This window comes from Epargyreus clarus, unplaced genomic scaffold (assembly GCF_041222505.1).
Source record: "Epargyreus clarus isolate Ecla_fem2 unplaced genomic scaffold, WU_Ecla_fem_2.2 ptg000014l, whole genome shotgun sequence".
In the NCBI taxonomy this organism is placed as follows: Eukaryota; Metazoa; Arthropoda; class Insecta; order Lepidoptera; family Hesperiidae; genus Epargyreus; species Epargyreus clarus.
Window position 1 is genome coordinate 16458704 of NW_027332222.1, and position 21007 is coordinate 16479710.

Consider the following 21007-nt stretch of genomic DNA (forward strand, 5'->3'; position numbering starts at 1 on the left):
CAGACATAAATATAGAATTATATTTTAGGGTAATTAATGCTTTTATACTTAATTGCATAGATTAGTAAAGATACTTCGCTGCCTTGAAATTGAATGAAGCCACAAACGGCTTATTTTAGCAAGTCTTTTTTGAATTCTTAACAAATAATAACATTTTTAAAGAAAATTTACGAATAAAAAAACGTAAAAAAGTTTTGCCACGTCTCCGTGCTAAAATGTCTCTAAAATGTTTGAGATAATTATTTATTTATTACGTAAATTACGTAATTATTACGTAAATTAGTTATTTATTCGTAATTTTTTCTAAAAATGTTTTTATTTGTCAAGGATTCAAAAAAAGAACTTACTAAAATAAGCCGTTTGTGGCTTCATTCAATTTCAAGGCGGCGAAGTATCTTTACTAATCTATGGCTAATTTAATGAAGATTCAAAATATGTCCAGCAAATATACAGCAAAAAATCAAATACGTAGTTTATTACTGAAATAAGTTTATGAATGCAAATTTTCAGCGGGCATCAAACGAATGTTAAGATCTATGGCTAAGATATGTAAACTGTTTTGTGGAATGATTGGTACTTTGTATATTTCACAAATAAAACGCACTCTTTGATATACAGAGTAATGAATACACTTTAGTTTGTCTCGTTGATTGATTTGCGACAAAATATTGTGGATCCGAATCATTTATTATTACGTTCGAGTGGAGGTATGACATTTTTTAATAAGTAAAAGAAAGTCATTTTTACTACTAATTAATTTAGTATATGTACTTATTGAAAATTGATTATTGTTGTAATACATGTGAAGTCTACCAATCGACACTTAACCAGCTTAGGACACTATGGCGTAATTTTTTCTCCTTTTATGATATCTGATGATGACTCTACCCAGCAATGAGACAAAAAATCTTGATGAATTATTTTAAAAATATATCTTTTTAACACATTTTAAATATTAGTGACAAGATCTCGCAAAATAAAAATCTCAGTTTTACCAGGCTAGCATGATTAGTGGGTGTTTAATGTAGTGGTACATTGTAATCCGCCGGGCGCGGATATGGGTCAACATTGTCCAAACGCCCGATCGGCCACGGGAGATCGGAGCTTTCGCAACCATGGACCTGTCTTATAAGAATTTATAATTGCAATTATCTGTAAGGGAAAAATAAATTTCGTCGAAACATTCATTAGGGTTATTTCAAAGCAGATTTTAAAAGCTACAAAGTTTTTATCTTTATTGAGGATGTCCTCCGAAAAAGGGCTTGAATAGATCAAAGGGCACGTAAGGGATGCATCTCTATCTAAAGATCACCTCTATAAAGATGACACTTATGTAAAAGAGAGTTTGGAAGTTAAGAGATAAGAAGAAAAACGTCTATGTGCTATAATTATTAAGAATAGAGTATCAATTTTGTAATACATCCAGTGCCTACTGAATAAACAATAATTACAGACAAAATATACCCGATCACAACCCTTATTAGTTCTACTTGTGTGTTCAATCTTCACAACTAAAAAAATACATGCTTAGTCCATCAATGCCCCATACAGATTATAATTGACAAACTAGTAACACACAATACTATCAGATCATTACTTTTAGCACACTTCAGCCTTCCAATATAGTATAATAATCTCCCATATAATGCCAATCGTAACTGTATTAGTATTTAACAGGCTATAATTACACAAAACGCGAAATACAATCAAATGAATGATGTGGCGTCAGATCAGTATTACGTATGAATTATAGGGATTACTGTTTTTTATTCTATAAGTATATTTTATTCTGTAAGATGAGTCAATTTAATTTCTGGGTCCTGAAATGGAATAACAGTGTAAACATTATTGTTTTCAATAAATTAATATACATACACTTTTTATTACCAATCATTACAAACCAATGCAAATTCCGTAAGTTTCTAAAGTTTGCAGATCCAATAATTAATTTTAAATTCTAATATAGGTACTTCAGGAATTATTCAAATTTAATTTCAACACAGACCAATAAAAATACATTTTTGATATTCTACGCACACGAAAATCAAACTCGATATAACTAAAAAATCGTGCTTTTAAGAATAGGTAAATGACATCAGGAAATGGGTTACAACATAAAACATCTTTTTAATGCCAGTACCTCATGGCTTTTACGAGCTTTCAACAGAGCAGATGCTAAAATCCACTGACCTACCCCTCAATAACGATAAGAAATATAAATGTTGATTCACAGACTTATAGCCGTAATCTAGTTCTGAAATAAATCGAAATCAACGTGGAATTTTACGATCGCTAACTTGTTAAAAGTAAACGCATCAGAATACAGTTATTTTGTAATATTGTAAACAAAGGAATGAGTTGTGTAGAATGACTATAACTCTACGTCTCTAATGAATTTGTCCTGAACAGAATTTACTTAATTTTTTAGACAATGTGCCTGTGACATGTGGGTGTTGTGATACATAAATCTCACCAGGGTTCTAAGATTGCGTTATAGATTAAAAGTGCTATAAATTTGTCGCGGCTGACAATAGACTCACGTGACAACATGGAATACGTGGTAAGGAGAGTAATCCAGGCTGTGACGACTCAGACACATAATTTAATGCACGCTTTTTATTTTGTCATTAACCTTCGAGGTGCTCCGGTTTCGAATCGGCAACGTTTTATTTTTGAAACACGGTTACGCGCCGCGGTGATTAGCGGGCGAAACGTTTAACACGTTCCGAAATCGGCATTTGTCTGCACTCACTGTAACCGTTGTCACGTGTCGCAAACACCGGGCCCGCGTCCCCGAGCCGACTCCTCATCAATGGCACCGTCCGAAAAAACAGCCACGATTCAGAAAATCTTATTAAAAAAAATAAAACTGTTTCGCGCTCCGTTTCGTTCGAGTGGTCGTTTTGGCGGGAGTCGCGCGCGGGAGCGGGCGCGAGCGGCGCGCCGAAACGTTCGCGTCGACTGGGCGGCCGGCGGCCTCACTGAAAAAGCTCCTTACGTTAAATACATACAGAGCCGATGTGCAATCTATTTATAAACTTAAGTTGGAGTGCGGCACGCGCGTGCAACGCGTCCACTGCCTACATTAACATCATAATATTTGAAGTTATTGGGTCGACTGATGAAACGCGTTGCGGTACTGTTTGTATTACCTTATAATAAAGATAATTAAAATTATCGCCTTAAATCCATCATCGGGGAACGCCCCGGTGTTTATGCACTAGTGGTGGTATTAAGGAGGTCGACGGTGGCCGTAAGTTACAATATTGGAAGGGCTCCAAGAATAATAGAGATATTACGATAACGATGATCGTGTGAACCGTTTTGACATGCCACTCGTGTGTTACGATTTTATTTTATTTACAGACATAACAGACACGAAATTGTGAGCTATCAAAATGCCGATAAATATCGAAATGGAATACATTTATGTGTAGTATTTTGATGTGTGGGTAATAAAACTTGATGGTTTTGAGAGCAGCGCATTAGTGATGATCTGCGTCTGTCAGCGGAGATCCCTCGCCGTCAGCTCTGTCAAACAACCCGTCCGTCCTGACAAAATATTGTACGATGACAATGAAACCGTGTCGTAGGCATAATGAGCTGAGCTAACACTTTACGTAATTTACTAATATTGTAAGAAGCCACGTCATGTGGAGTTCGTTGCTTTGTTTTAGTCATGAACTTATAAATAGATGAAAATCTTCGAACAATGACAGTATTCAAGGTTTTTTCTAAATTTTTTCGCACGTTATGTACGGAAATGATAGAAAACAAAAATCACCGTGACTACCTTACTTCAACAATAAAAAGGGTGTAAATTATGGAATGCACTCTAGTGCAAAAGGGATTTCATTATAATACTCAGAAACTACAAGAAATCTATGGCAAAGGAGATGTTTCAAAATGTATGGGCTCCCGGCCACCTTTTGTACACTATACTAAAAATAAGAAAACATGCAAAGAACAATTCGTAGGGGTTTATTTTCTTCAAATCATGTTCGTTTAATTGGCTACTTGACACTTTTTGGGAAAGTGTTGTAATGAATTAGTATACGTATTATATATGCCTTTCGTTGATCACTTTTTCGAAAAAAGGGCTATTTATGAATAAAAAGCAAAGTTTCTTTACGGTGAACGGAACGTCGCGTTAAATCAGGCGGTCAAGTGTCATTTTGTGGCGAAACGTCATTATACTGTAAACAAACAACGCTCGGAAGAAAATAGGGAGTTATTTAGCTTTTATAACTAAAATTGAAATAAATGACAAGTTATAAGACGTGTGCAAGTACGATCGCTAAATATCCTAACAAATTTGCTTATACACGTTCCTAAACCGAAATCTCATAAACGTTAAAAGAACTTGCAGACAGAGGATTCAAACATATAATAGAAGTATTAATGAGAAAAAAGAATAAGGAGTGATTCCTATACTCTAAATCATCAAACCCGGATGTAATCAGAACAAAACAGCATGTTAAAGTATTCATATATTTCATATATTATAAAGATGTCTACAATAAGAATAGAGTTAGAATAGTATTAGTTAAGAATAGAATAAATGAATTAAAAGACGTCTACGAGAATTCTCTATTTTGAGGCCTCATTCTGTAATTAATAAGAAACAAACTATTTCGATGACTGAGTTATTATTACTTGTGCACGGATTAACTTTCAGGACTGTATAATTAAAAATACATGATTTGCTAATTTTAATCTTTTATTAACCGACTGCTTTGTTTGTTAGGTTTATATGGGTCTATTATTGAGTACACACCATAGAACTTTTGTATATATTTATCATTATATGTTACATTTACAATATTTACTACAGATAACCTCAAAGCATTTTGAAGCTGTTATTTTCTTGTATATTGAAGCTCTTGCTAAGCTGAATTTTTGTGCTGCTTGAGTGTGTACTTTCTTCATTTTTAAAATTATTCTGTAACAACTAGATATATAATTTTTATCATTGTCATTTTGAGAAATCTGTAGTGCAATAACAGCAACTGTATGGTCTTTTTCCTTCCTTCATCTTGTTACTCAAGTAAAGAACTACTATTTCCCATTTCCTTTACTTTGTGTACTTCAGAGTGCTGACAACCTTTGAAACTTTTGGTTCCTCACTTTCTATGACTCCACATTAAATCATGTTTGCTGCATCCTTGGGAGGCAGGACAGTCATCACATTTAATAATACTTTGTTTTTCATATACAGTCATGGACACTGAGCATGACTTTTGATGTACCTTGTATTCAGGACAACTTTTACTTTTCATGAAATACAAACTTGCCTGCCTCTTAAACTGCACATACCCTATAGCGTCGTTACTTAATACGAGTGTCGCGAAGATCTGAAAAAATAAATATAGCCAATAAATAACCTTAGAGCAGTTCACATAAGAATACAAGTATAGTTTAAAAAACTTGATAATCACTTAAAGACAACCTTTCTTCTATCGGAAATCGGTTAAGAAATGTTTTAACTGTCCGAAATGATTAAATGTAAATATAAAGAATATTTTACTTACGTTGTTTATTTGTGATTTCCATAGGTTATTTCACGGAAGTTTTTGTATTCATTTTTGTTTATTGCATTGTATATCTTCTTTAAGCAGATTCACGCTATCAGCTTTAATATACTGTGGATTCATTTCGGTTCACAACATAAATTCAACCAACTCTAACAGCAAACGATATCATTTTTATTTGTCTTGTTTATTATGCATGTAGTGACGTCACCTGACATTTAAGGCAGCACTGTCGCCGTTTTGGGATTTAAAATCCACAGATAAAAAATCGAAAATTTCTTTTAAAAAATTAAAATACTTAGAACGTATTAAAAATTAAACTAAATACTGCATAATTTATGTTTACTTATAAGCTATCATATTGGATATATTTCATATTTTATTGTTATAACTGTCAAGTACCCAATTGTTAAAAAACAATAATTTACACTTAAACTTGCAACACAACAGTGGAAAAACATCATGGCGGTAGTGATTACCGTAATAATGTCATCTGTCATTCTATTTTGACTTGACTATATACACTATATACGTTTTTCTTTTTATATATTTTTATGCGAATGGGCGTAGATATATAAATATTGTATTGTATGTATTGAGAAACAATGCCTATATTTGATAAACATTAATTATATTTACTTTCGTAAATCTTGACTAAAAACAAACATACCAAAATATGTACTTCTATACCAATTTATTTTAGTTAAAACATTTAAGTGTGTAAATAAAACAACTTTAAGTACACATTTGATAATATTTTACTTATTCTTCACTTAGATACATTATTTATTCATTTTCAATATCTTCCCTTATCCATATTTTCATCCAATCATGTAGCAGGTTCTGTAATATCCTGTGACGAGCTCAGCCCAAACATCAAACAATGGTCATAATGTGACCGCGACTACCTACGAGTACGGTTCGTTGCCCAGCGATGCAGTTGCAATAATAACTGATTATTTTGTCATCCCAAGAATGTCCTTGCCTTGCTAATGCAATTATCTAAAAAAAGAGAATTATGTAAAAAGATTAGCTTCTCTAGTTTAAAATTATTAACGATTATTTCACGATTAATACAACTAACTGATGTATAATTTACCTGATGACGTTGAATCCTTGTCAACGCAATCCATAGCCATCGCACGAAAATCACAAGAGTCCATAAAACATAAGCTGGGTAAACAAGTGAGGTAGAATCAGTCCAAAATCGTAAGCAGCACAGAGCAGAAAACATATTCAGGATTAAAATTGAATCTTGTCACCAGTACATATTGATTCAACGTTTACATTGGAGTCGACTATTATTATATAATATGTATATATCCACTTTTACACATATCAAATTGACAACTTCTTCTTTTTTAATTTGACATGTCACTTACATGTATAAAACCAGATACTATTTAAAAGGTGGTTTTGTTATAATTATTATAAATAATTAATTAAATTCAGAAATAATAACGGGATACCCAAAACAAAAGCCAGGTTGTAAAGAACTAAGGTAACAATAACTTTACGACAAAAACAGCGAAATACAGAATTATCTTCTCAGTAGAGGTCGCGTTCCGATCCGGTAGTAGTTTAAGAAAATATTGTAACTGACAATTTGTAAGTGCCGCCGTTGGCCTATACAAAATAAATATATTTCATTTCATTTCATTTCATTTCATTTCATTTCACCGACATCCAAAGAGTATAGTAACCTATGTGTGGAGTACACAATACACATAGGTTCCCTGACCGACATCGACAGTTTTGAAAACTTGACATCGACAGTATTCCGCCATATTTAATATTTCAATGAGGAATGCTTATTTTTAATATTTTTAAACAGGAATACTTAAGGTTATCAAAATATATGTGTATTTTTCTTCAATTATACAAATTAATCGTGTTTTTTAAATATAGTGTACATGAGATGGCAGAAAATGAAACATCTCCTTTCATGTAGGTCTCTGTTCTACTGCCTTACAAACACATTGTCTTAAAAGCAACGATGCGAGTAAAATACTATGAACATATTTTTAGGAAATTGGAGTGGCAAACAAGTATGCAGTCGACCTGATAGTAATTAGTCAGTCTGCCATGAACATCTACAGACAGCTTTTTTTTCTTTTTTTATATTATTTAACCTAACGATTAGGCAGATTGATGGAAAGTAGTCAACGCCGCCAGACGATCATACATCGTCGGCTTTGTATGAGAGCTCTTTTTGCAACTTTTTTGAAGAGCCCTATGTCATAGCGCTCCGGGAATTCCTCAGAAGGAAGTTCATTCAACATCTGACACGTTCGCGGCAAGAACGTCCATGCAAACCGCTTCGGGTAGAAATAGTGTCCTAGCGATGTCGGCCACATATGTTTTTACCCCTGAGGACTAATTTGGTATGCCTCGTGGATCTTCTCCTTTTCCACTATTCAAACCACAACATATTGATGACATATTTTAAAACACAAAAACATTAGATCTAAAATAGTCTACAGAAAGAATCGAGTCAAGTGATATTACAAAACTTCCGCATGAAGGTAATCGCAGGTGCATCGCAAGTATTGGAGGCCTTGAAAACTTTTATTCGAAGACTTAGAAAGAGTTTTTAAAAGTTTTGGGAATCTTTATATTTAAAATTCAGCTTTCTTGTATTTGTATTTACGGAAACCAAAAAGCAGTGAATGGATTGACTCGATGTTTTATAGGTGGTAGAACCCTTTGTGGTTCGACTCCGGCGGCACCACCGCCACACCTATTTCTACCTACCTACCAATAACAGCAGTGTTAGGCGCTGCTGTGTTCCGTTTTGAAGGGTGTGGTAAGGGAGACATACTTTTCCGAGGCATTCCAACTTAGTCCTCAGGGGTAGCAGCGCATCTGTGGCCGACCTCAGGTAGGTATATCTAATCCTATCTGGGGTTGATTACAGATGTCCATGGGCGGCAGTAGCCACTTACCATCAGGTGGACTGCATGCTCGTCTGCTACTCCTATATTACAAAAAAAAAAAGTTGGTAGAGCTCTCTGTGTTTCGACTTCAGTGACACCACCGTCACACCGATTTCTATCTAATTATAGCAGTGATAAGCGCTCCTGTGTTCTGATTTGATGGACGTGATAAGGATGCGATACTTTTCCGAGGCATTCCAGCTTAGTCCTCAGGGGGCAGCAGCGCATCTGTGGGCGACAGGTAGGAATCTAATCTTATCTGGGGTTGATAACGGATGTCCATGGGCGGCAGTAGCCACTTACCGTTAGGTGGACTGCATGCTCGTGTGGTATTCCTATACCTATTATAAAAAATCCGCAATACCTTTGATATTAATAATTAATAATATACAATAATTGAATCCTAGTAAACTGATCAGTATACCTTGGTATAGTCGATGCGGAATATCATGAAACAGGCATACAAACGGAAAATAGCAATTTTTTTTACTAATGAAAATTGAAAGAGTGCATTTATAGAGATTCATAGACATATTTTTGGTGTCACGTCATCTATTTCCCTAGAGGCCCATTCACATTAGATCGGTGGGACAGTTTTACCTTTCACCGAATGACAGATGCTTTACTGTTCATCTACTACATCTTCATTCAATCTCTCTATTGCCGCAATTCAAAGTCTCTATTGCCGCTAAGTATGAACAACAAGATTTGTTAGTCGGCGAACAGTAAAACTCGGAACGAACTCATGTGAACGGGCTTTTATAAGACCTCTGCTGATGCTGACAGAATACGAGCAAAAATGAAAAATCATCACAAAGATGTCTGCCTGGACCAGAATGCAGAAACCTAGTGTCAGACCAAAATGGTGATCGCTCAAATACGCGCTTCCGTACATAGTCCTCCCTGATGTACCCACAATAGGTACCGCCTTTAAATTTATACCTACTATCTTAGGCAATTCCCATACTGATTTTCATTCCGTTAACGAAAAATAAAACAAACGCAATATTTTTATATTATCAGCATCTGTATAATCGCACCCTAAGCCTATTAGTCATAAGCAATTTACGACTAAAATGTTTATGGATTCTCAATATCCGCTCGAGAGCTGAAAAACTGAAACAAAAACTGAAATATGACGAGCCTAACTTTTCACGCAGTAAATTTTTAGTTTAGCCATCCAGTTTTATTTCCATGACGACTTTTATGTTGGATGAATAGAAATTAATTTTATTGTGTTGACTGTTATGTAACTTGACGGTTTCACATTATTATTTTATTATACATACAACAATACTATAGAAAGGTTTTTGCAATAAACCATGATGAAAAGCAAATTTATAATATTCACATTTTGTAGTAAAATTCGATTAATAATACCAAAAAAGATATGACTCTAAAATATGATTAATATTCATTAAAAAATTATGATTTGGTAAAAGTTTATTATCAACTTATTTCTTTCTCACTGGGCAAGGATGTATTCTGAGAATGTGGCCATAGTCTACCATGCAAGCCTATGTTAATTAGTAGACTTCATATATTTTATGATTTTTTTTTAACTGAATTCTCAATAACGTCAGATTTTCAGGCAATGTTTTGCTCTACCTTTAAATAACTGAATTAATCTAATACGTGATTTTTTTTGTAATATAGGAGTAGCAGACGAGCATGCAGTCCACCTGATGGTAAGTGGCTACTGCCGCCCATGGACATCTGTAATCAATCCAAGATAGGATTAGATATTCCTACCTGAGGACGGCCGCAAATGCGCCGCTACCCCTGAGGACTAAGCTGGAACGCCTCGGAAAAGTCTGTCTCCCTTACCACACCCTTCAAACCGGAACACAGCAGCGCCTAACACTGCTGTTATTAGGTAGAAATAACGTTAAATGTCCAACTTTAAAAAATGCTTGGTATGCGAACCCTGAACTTCCAGCGCGGCGAGTACTAAGCCCCCAGACCATCACGCCCATCATCATGCCCATCAAAAAAGGTACATAAGCACAAAATACTGTTTAACTTGACCGTATCAAAAGTGCTTATTTTTCCAGGCAAGTTATTAAGCGCTGTATGTTATGAGTCTGAAATAAGAATGGTGAGCGAAACAAAGAACTACTTTTGAGCGCGGACAAAGCCGCGGGCGATGGCGAGTAAATAATTAAAAGTTAAGTTCAACAAAAAGCGTCTAGCTTATTATTGTGGCTCGTTTCTCCTTCCGGCTTTTGTGGAGCTAAATCAATATTTTGGCGACAGTAAGAATGGTTTAAGGTATGCGTTAAGTGATCGTTTCATTATGTTTAACACTACAATAGAGTTTAGACACACAGCGTTAAATGCACACGTCAACTGCGTCTTAAGCGTTTTTGCATTTTATTTTTCTTCTTTTTATAAATATAATAATTGGTAAAGTTTGTGACACAAAATTATTATTTGTATGAAGAACATAATCACATTTTTTTTTAAACAAGCATGATTGATTTAATAATTAAAATCAACTGGTGACAAGGGAACGCTGAAACAATAAAAATCGAAAAATATATCAGAATTAACAAAAGTAACTAAAATAGCTAAATTGAATAACGTAACTCGCGCGTCCAACATTTATTTTCAGTTTGTAACACTTTTTTTTATTTTTTTGACGTTTCATTGTTATTCTATGATACAGTCTGTATAACATGACCGACAGATGGCGTATCGAGTTGACAGTTGTGACAGCCAGCGTGGCGGGAAATCGTTCAGAAATAATATTTGGTTACTGCGACACATTTTAAGAGAATTAGCATATTATACATTGTATATTAAGCGTTTATATAATTAGTAGTTATATTTTGTTTCCTTGATATTTAGTAGGATTATCATTACGGGACTTTTTTTTCACCGTTAAATATTAGTAAAAATAGCGCAAAGTTCCGCGCCTTATGTAGATCGTGTTAAACTGCAAATAAGCAACATCGGGCGCGAGCTAAAATTTGATGGGTGACCATTAGTGGCTACACATTTTGCGTGCTTCTGTACTTTGTTATTGGCTTGAAATATAACAACTTATGTGTATTAAGTGTTGTTACAATGCTAAATAGCTACCTGAACCTAGTTTACTAACTAAGTACGTATTGGAAATTGAATTTACTTTAACACAAAGCAATCTGACTCCACAGAGCTCTGTGGGAAGATTGGTTGCTGTTCAGGCTGATTCTATTACCTAACAGTAATGGGAGGTTTAGTTTAGAACATTTATATGGAAAATCATAGATTAGTAAACATACTTCGCCGCCTTGAAATTGAATGAAGCCAAAAACGGCTTATTATAGTAAGTTCTTTTATTTAATTCTTGACAAATAAAAACATTTTTAGAGAAAATTTAAGAATAAATAACTAATACTGCGTAATTTACATAATAAATAAATAATTTATAATAATAATTTCAAATATTTTAGAGACATTTTCGCACGGAGACGTGGCAAAACTTTTTTACGCAACTATTTCAATTCTCAAAACTGGGTACATTTTCTCCTTTTATCCTATAGAGCTCTTTCAACATCAACTACTCAGTAGTATCATTGAACAACATAATGATAGACTTTTGAGTCCTTGCACAATACCTGAATGAGTTCAGTCCGTCGCGCCGATACTGAGAATCTGCATTCATTAGTCCAGTCCAGGTGGCGGCTTCCAGGAATATCCAAAATACGGCTCATCGCGTATGTCACACGACCCACATACACCAGTCGTAAACGCACGCGTTATGTTGGCAAGGATTAAGTTATAGGAGGTAGCGGATATAAAAATGTTTTATTTTAAACACAAAACAGTTGGAAGGTGGTAGAACCCTTTGTGGTTCGACTCCGGCGGAACCACCGCCACACCTATTTCTACCTAATAACAGCAGTGTTAGGCACTGCTGTGTTCCGGTTTGAAGGGTGTGGTAAGGGAGACAGACTTTTTCGAGGCGTTCCAGCTTAGTCCTCAGGGGTAGCGGCGCATCTGTGGCCGACCTCAGGTAGGAATACTTAATCCTATCTGGGGTTGATTACAGATGTCCATGGGCGGCAGTAGCCACTTACCATCAGGTTACTGCATGCTCGTCTGCTACTCTTGTATTATAAAAAAAACGAAACTGTGAGTTAAATATAGGCCTGTATTTCATAGTAATACAAAAAATAGTACGAATTATTTTTGGAGAGATAGCGGTTATGAAAATCAGGTAAACTATACAAGAGTTTTCTGCCGTCTGTAATAAATACATTTCTTTCCATGAATTTTCTTTAAATATTATTAAAAGGCGCCGAATAAATTTTAACATATTATTACTTAGTTACCGAATAATCGTGTAACTACATGAATAATAATAAAAATTGATTGTATGTTTACGTACATTAAACAAATTATTAAAAGTGACCGCACTCAGCAATGTTTAATTAAGCTCTTCTTATATGATAGACTTGCTGACCCGGCAAACTTTGTACCGCCTCAAAATCTATTTATCAAATATATTTCATATAAAATATAGCCTATGTTACTCGTGGATAATGTAGCTTTCAAATGGTGAAAGAATTTTTAAAATCGGTCCAGTAGTTTTTGAGCTTATTCATTACAACCAAACACACAAACAAATTTTTCCTCTTTATAATATTAGTGAAGATATTGTACTCGCTGCCGCCATGTAACCCACTCAAAACAGGTTCAACGTTAAATTACACAGATACTTGCCACTCCTGAGGTCTAAGATCGTCGCATCATGTATATCAGTCGGCTTTGTATTTCAATTATTCAAGTTTTTGAAACATTCTGATTGATTGACACGTTCATAATGATTTCCGTACAAATTTAAATAGTTTTATTGATATTTATTTATCGCTATACTCTCTTCACTTATAAGCATCCTGGCAACCTTGTCGCCACGTGCAAGAAAACGATAAATTATAATATAACAAACGAACCAACGTAATTACAGATTGCCAGATTTCATAATTTGCCAAAGTTTTCACCACATGCGACACACTCGGTTAGTCTTATTTTATTCGTGTCTATTATTTTTTAGTATTTTGAAATAGACATAACTTTGCGTCTTGATTAAAACTCAGCCGACCAAGAAATTTAAGCGATGACGGATGCCGTCGGAAGTTGGTTGGGTGACCACTAGTGGTAAAATTTCGCGCTTCTATGTTTCGGACGGCACGTTTAGCGGTCGGCTAGGCTGTTACCATAGAGTAGTAGTCAGTCAACGGACGGGCGGTTCCAACCTTACTTGACCACTAACTCCTCTATCAACACTCACTGAAGCACCATGATGGTCTGGGATAAACCCTCTCCCACTGAGTTGAAACCCATGCCCAGGTGGAACATTAATGGGTTGACTACGAACTGCAAGATCATTTACTACTTCTAAATGTGTAGCGACTTCCCGCTACTCGTCAAGAGATGGCGCTGCTGAATCACGCTATCGAAGTTTTCTAATCATCTTGCATATATACAAGCTCCGAACTGAGACTGTTGGAGCACGGCCGCTCCCAGGCATGATCACCTAGCCCGGCGGGATCCCCTTTGCCAAAGTTCACGTCGTTAACGTCGTTTAGTACTTATATTTGTATGTGTATGCATTTGATTTAAATTAAATTCGCAGAAATGCTAGTGACCTTAAATTTATATACTAAACTTCACAGCGGAAGCCACAACAGGTGTGGCCATGCGCGGGTCCGTATCACATATCAGCACACATAAAATGACGTAAGCCTGCTAAGAACAAATGAAAATATTTCAATTGTACGTTAACATAAAGTTACATTTAGTTTATTTTTATTTTTACCCCTAAAATGTATTAAAACTATATACTTATTTAGAGAGAAGATTTGGTACTGACTGGTACATAAATAATTAAATTTGCAGATTGTTTACATGACTAGAGTTAATAAAACTTACTTCTACAATTGAAAACAAATTGACATAGTATTCCTTGGATGTTAGGATAACCCTTAAGAACTGATAGAACATTTTTTTATTAAAATCGTTTGATATAAGCTTGTTATTGAAAATCAATCTATCCAACGTTTTGTCTGCTAAAATCGAATTTAGTTATTTTTATGCCAATAATTGTCAAATATCGATATTTGATAGGTAAAAATTGGATAAATCGATTATTAATAACAATGGTAAATCTACTAAAATCTTATTCTTTGCATCAAGTGATCATGATATCATTGAATTGAATTTATTAAAAAACCCGCGACTAAAAAAATGATAAAAAACGAACCTAAATATATATAACTCAAAGGTGACTAACTGACATAGTGATCTATCAACGTACAGCCCAAACCACTGGACGGATCGGGCTGAAATTTGGCATGCAGGTAGATGTTATGACGTAGGCATCCGCTAAGAAAGGATTTTGATCAATTCTACCTCCAAGGGGATAAAATAGGGGATGAAAATATTACTTCGTAACGCGAGCGAAGCCGCGGGCAAAAGCTCGTATCTAATACGCGTTAATAATAAATAAAAACATTATACCTTTCACGAATCCAGGTGAAGGAACTATAATATAGTTATTTTAATCCTTGCTGGCGTAATATTGATATTATAATACGCCCGAGGCAGATTGGCATGTGAAATGTAAAAATATTTTAGTGTAAGATTTTCCGGCTATACAATCGTGTACAAAATATAATTTAGCTTAAGGTTACATACTACGTGCTACGCCGTAGCAAGCGTGTAGGCGTAAATATCATAGAACTTATTTTTATGTTATTCTGTTATATTTGTAATAAATTTAATAATTTTAATATTTGACTTAAATTAAATGTAACAGCACATAAGTGTAAAAAAATATATTAAAAAATCTTAGAACTTAAGATAATTTTAATAATGAGAGATAGTGAAAATATTATATTCGTTATTTACTCTTCATAACTTTTTGAGTAATAAGCAGTTCATATAGTTTTCTTATTCTAACATTTAAAATTCCTGCAATTTTGTTGCAAGTTTGTTAAAAAAATAATAATTATAAAGTTTGAGCTCTCGGCATTTAGATAAAAAACATAGTGTATAAATATTAGAAATAAATAGTTATAAATAATTGCGAAACTTGCTCGATGATTAATAGCGGTTTCTTATTTGTATGTGTCTTTTCCAAAAATATCTTATTAAATTCTTGAAATTATTAATAAAATCCCCTCTACACAATTTCCAATATACAATAAAAAATAAAAATAGTAGTGTTTATCCTAACATTATAGCATGGATTTCCGCAACGCCTGATACTATTAATTATACTAACTAACAAAATATATTCCAATCTTTTTATCTAAGTAACAAAATATCTTTCATTCAACCAATCCACAACACCCACACTATAAGACCCTAGCGTGATTTATAATCCCGAGCCAATTATATAGAGTCGCATAATAATGTTTATTCACCATGATGTGAGTTGAGCATCATAGAGCCATTTAGCTAGCTTTGTGGCGATTTATTGGTGTTTTATGAGCCGACTCATTCTAATATCGTAATGGATAATTGTTTCCCCATCCACGAAGATGAATTACTGAGAGGCCAATTAGATGAGTAGTTTTGGAGGTTTCTAAGATTAATACTTTTAGTGTGGTTTGATTTGTTTTTAAGTCTATAAATTTTGAACATTATATCTTTTTAGTATGGTCTGATGTATTTTAATTCTTTATCATTTTTTGTTTTTTGAGATTGATAGGAAAGGAGCATACAGTTTATCTAATATTAATGATCATTGTCGTTCATTAAAATTGTATCTTAAGGTAAACTTGTTCTGATGGTACCACCGCGTCCACCGCTGTACATATTTCTGCATCATAATAGCAAGGCCAAGCTATTTGAACTTTGAGGGACAGACAGTTACAACAGGTTAATTTAGTCCTCATTAGTAGTAACATCTGTGGCCTTACTTTCATCCTATTTTCAGTTGATTACTGATGTCCACTGACGTCAGTGATCACTTACCATTAGGTGTGTTGTAAGCGCAAACGAGCTTTTTTATTTCTATAATAAAAAAACAATAGTTTTCGCGTCCAAGTTGTTCACAACTGAATTTTTAAAATAACAGAAAAAACTTCTCTAGTGCTCTTTATGCAGATTTCTCACACTTACATTCCATAAAGTTTAAAATAATAATTTGAAATTGTTTTCGTGTCTGAATACAAATCGGCAATCTTGACAGCAGTCAGAATTATGATCCGAATTGAAATACAAACATATTCAGTTATCGGTAAAGTGGTGATATAACGTAATTAAACTGTAATTATTGCTAGGGTTACTCACGATATGCGTTTTTAAATTTCTTTATTGCTGATATTTCGACCTAGTTGCATGTATCGTGGTCACGTAGGCGGTCAGTTTCGCTGTGACCACTATCCATGCATCTGGGTCGAAATATCGGCAATAAAGAAATTTAAAAATTCTTTGGTTCCCAAATAAATAAATAAAATTAATAGAAGTGTTATAAGCCATTTACCTGAAAGAACAGCGTGAACGCGACCCACTGGTAGTACTTGCCGTAGCGTCGCGGCGCGTCCCCCGCGCCCCGCACGCCGGGGTACGCGCCCGCCTCGCCCGCCACCGTGAAGGTCGAGTGGATCCAGCAGTACGTGTTCAGGACGTCTTCGGGAATGTCCCTGGGTATAGGAGCAAGGGTTAGAAGCTACGGTTTTTGCCACTTATAAGATTAAGGCTAAGACTGTTTGTCCACTGCACCGTCACCGAGCCGATACCGAGAATATTTCGGGCCGATTTTAATTATGTCATTACGGCGATAGTTTGTCCACTGCGACCGATATCGGCGGTTTATTTTGTTCCAGCTGTCACTCGTGTGACGGCTATGTATGGACAAGTTCCCGAGTGTTTTACATTGCCGGCTCATCGGCCCGTCAAAAACTCGGTGCCGATCTAGCGGTCACGCCGATCTACTCGGAGTATCGGCGGCCAGGATGACGGTGCTCGGGTGACGGACGATCGGTGGACAAGCTGCTATAGTAAATGTATGTACGCTACTTCGGCGCCGTCATTAATTATCGGTATCGGCTCGGTATCGGCGGTTGGTGGACAAACAGCGTAACGCTGTTTGTCCACCAACCGCCACAAACTATAGCAGCTTGTCCACCGAACGTCCGTCACCCGAGCACCGTCATCCCATAGTAAATGTATGTGTACGCTACTTCGGCGCCGTCATTAATTATCGGTATCGGCTCGGTGACGGTGCAGTGGACAAACAGCGTAACACTAATTCAAGATGGGATATATTGACTTAATACTTTTTCTTTTTTATGAGATTGAAATAACAAACAATCGCATTTAGTCCACCTGGTGGTGTAGTCATTGCTGCCCATGGACTATTGTAACCATCTCCCTCTGTGTAGACAGATAAGATGACAGTAGCACCAACTGACTTGTTTTCTATATCCTTCTAGATAAACAACAAAAGATTCATAGTCGAGACCACCTTTCAAGACTTAGAATCTTTTAGATCTCCACCCGCCAAATGAAAATAGAGATATCATCTTTGAGAAGGTAATAGTAAATTTAAAAGTTTAAAGATCTTTTTTGACTACGATGGTACTATCACCACACTTATTTCTGCTTCCAACAGCGAATTGCACTTTTTCCTGAACTAATATGAGGCTAATATGAAGCCTTCCGACATTACCATCTCAACCGGCACCGAAGATAACGGAATACTGTACCCAATGCAACAGTCTCTACACACGACTCTACCATACAGAATAACTAAAATAACAAAAGTAGAACAAACAACACAAAGTTCTGCGGCCTACTGAATGGCTCTGAAAGTTTAGTCGATTCTATAAACAATACATGTACGATCTACATTCAAATCCAAAATAATTTATTCTGTACAGAACCAATGGCTCATGGGTAAGTACAACTGACATTAATCGGCTAGTAGTGTCAATGAAAGTTATCAGTAATTCTATTCCAAATAGCAACTTAATTACCTCTATAATAATTGACTCCTCTATCTGAAGTAAAAATTATAATAATATGTATAAAATACGTGAAAAATGTTGCCTCATCATCATCATCATCGTCAACAACCCATTACTGACTCCCACTGCTGGGCACGGGTCTCCTCTCAGAATGAGAAGGATTAGGCCACAGTAATGGTAGACTTCACATACCTTTGAGATTTTTTTTAAATCTCTCAGGTACGCAGGTTTCATCACGATGTTTTCAAGTGTTAATTAATTTCTAATACGCACATATCTTTCAAGAAAATCAGAGGTGCGTGCCTGGGATTTAAACTTCGGACCCCTTGATCGAGAGGCCGAGTTCCTTAACCACTAAGCTATCGCTGCTTAAAAAAATTGCCTATATTCCAATAATTGGGGAAAGTAATAAAGCGGGGTAAAATATAAATCATTTTACATGCAAGGCAGGGATAGTAAATTTGTTTTCATTTATTGAAATTTTCGCTTGACCTAACGCATAGTTTTCAATACGAATAGATATAATCAAGTATATTTCCTTAACTATTTTTCTAGGAAATAATATATGATGACACAGCAACAGTATAATCTCAACTTGTGTCGACATTAATTCATGGTCCCATATCCAAAATCGAGCTCAATTTTTAGGAACGTTTAATCAGGCCTATATTTTTAAAAAGTTTTTGTGTGGCAAATATTCAAAATTTTCCGTACAAAATATAAGCATACAATATTTTCGACAAATAATACCGTCTATTTAGAGATGTCGCTGTACCGTAATATTTAAAGGTAGGCATAAAATATTTTCAACGAAAAGTTACTACTATTTAGGGACTGTAGTAGGTATTAGTTGTAGAGTAACTACAAACAAAGCGTCTAAAAACAACAAACGCAGAACTGCATCGGCGCAAAGTTTGTCTGCAGCCTGTGTGCGAATGATTCCGACAGTTCAGCTGCTGGAATGAATAGCTTGGAATTTAGTTGCTGTATATTTTGTTTTATACGTAGTTTATCATTCTGATTATAGTATTATAAAAATGTTTGCCCTTACACCTCAATTTACGTTATATGAGGATAAATATAAATTTTATTTCATTGCTTTGGTGGAAAATATCTTATAGTTTGACTGCGATGACACTCCTGCTGTTCCTATTTCTCCCCGAGATGTTTGTATTTAGTATTCACAGATAACAACGTTTATCTTGCCGAATCCGCCAGGCATTAAGTACGATATCAGACATATGTTTAAAAAAATACAAGAAACTATTAAAATTTGTCGTTAAAATGTTTTTCTGTTTGTTACTTTTATTGCATAGATAACCTAATGTTATTAATAAATAAACATATACATTTACCTTGTAAATGAATGTTTCACAAATTAAAAGCGATAGTAATAAAATGTATCTAGAACGCCTCTATCTTCGCTACGAGTTTACGCTGTCGTAACAGCGCCATCTGTGACGAAACGTCGGAACCACGTCACCTGTCTGACCTAGACCCGATACGAACCTCGTGTGGATGCAGTCTATGGGGTTGCCCACCAGATGGCGCGTGGTGAGCGCCGCGCTGGCCGCCAACAGCGCGGCGGTGGTCGCGCCGCAGTGCAACCGGAATGCAACAGAGTCGATCTTAGGGTTGATTCCCTGCTGGAATAGATGTGCTGTTAATGTTTACGAATACAGCAATATAGAAACATTTTAAGAGTTGTAGTGTGATATTCGTTTGCAATATTTTCCTCAATCAAATTATGATGTTACTACGTAAAATAACATTTCGTTGTAAGTAATGGTATTTATTATAATTTACTAAATAAAATAAGTACATGCCATATTACAGTCTAAAAAATATAATTTTGTAGATAGTTATATTCTACAAGACTAAGGGACGTAGCCCTATTGAGACTAACAGTTTTTGTGTTTAGTGGATGCAAATATGGTATAAAGACATAGAGCATGCAGTCCACCTAATGCTGTCCACGTAATCAACTGCAGATAAATTTGATTCCTACCTTAGGTCGGCCACAGATGCGGCGCTACCCCTGAGGACTAAGCTAAAGCTGAGGACGCCTCGGAAAAGTATATCTCCCTTACCACACCCTCCAAACCAGAACACAGTAGCGCTTAACACTGCCGTTATGAGGCAGAAATAGGTGTGGCGGTGGTGCCGCCGGAGTCGAGCCACAAAAGGTTCTACCACCTTCATAATGTGTGATTCCATAAGTAATCCTACCCCGCCAGAGAGCAGCGCGTAGATGCTGGTGAGGATCTCCATGGGCCTGCGCGGCTGCGGGGCGCGCTCGCGCCGCCGCCACGCGCCCGCCGCGCCCGCCCCGCCGCCCGCGCGCGCCGACGAGCGCCCGCGGCGGCCCCACGCGACGCCCGACTCTCTGCTGACAAATTAATTTACATATAATAACGTTCAGCTCCGCAGTAAGATATAATATAGACAACTAACGTCTAAAGAAAAATTCGCGAGATACGATATATTTGGTATTACCGCAAATGTAGTGTAAATTCGTTGTTACATTTTTTTATGAAATTAGAGCAGCAGTAAGTCACCTGTATAGCTAGAAATA

The 21007-nt window shown here is 35.7% G+C and overlaps 1 protein-coding gene across 5 annotated transcripts in view; it reads right to left on the minus strand.

Annotated features, from left to right (window-relative positions):
• The window catches only part of shakB (Innexin family member shaking B), an 89235-nt gene extending 68503 nt beyond the window's left edge, over positions 1 to 20732 (minus strand). For 2 of the 5 annotated variants that reach the window (XM_073079281.1, XM_073079278.1), the window contains exon 1: positions 2753 to 2984. Coding sequence is in view for 1 of the 5 variants with exons in the window: in XM_073079282.1 (XP_072935383.1) it covers positions 16947 to 17106; positions 19942 to 20078; positions 20662 to 20703 (339 nt within the window). In the remaining 4 variants the exon portion in view is untranslated. Of the gene's footprint in view, positions 1 to 2540; positions 2985 to 16946; positions 17107 to 19941; positions 20079 to 20661 lie in introns of those variants that run through there. The other 3 variants (XM_073079282.1, XM_073079279.1, XM_073079280.1) reach the window with 3 other exon arrangements.
• Between the last annotated feature and the right edge of the window lie 275 nt (positions 20733 to 21007).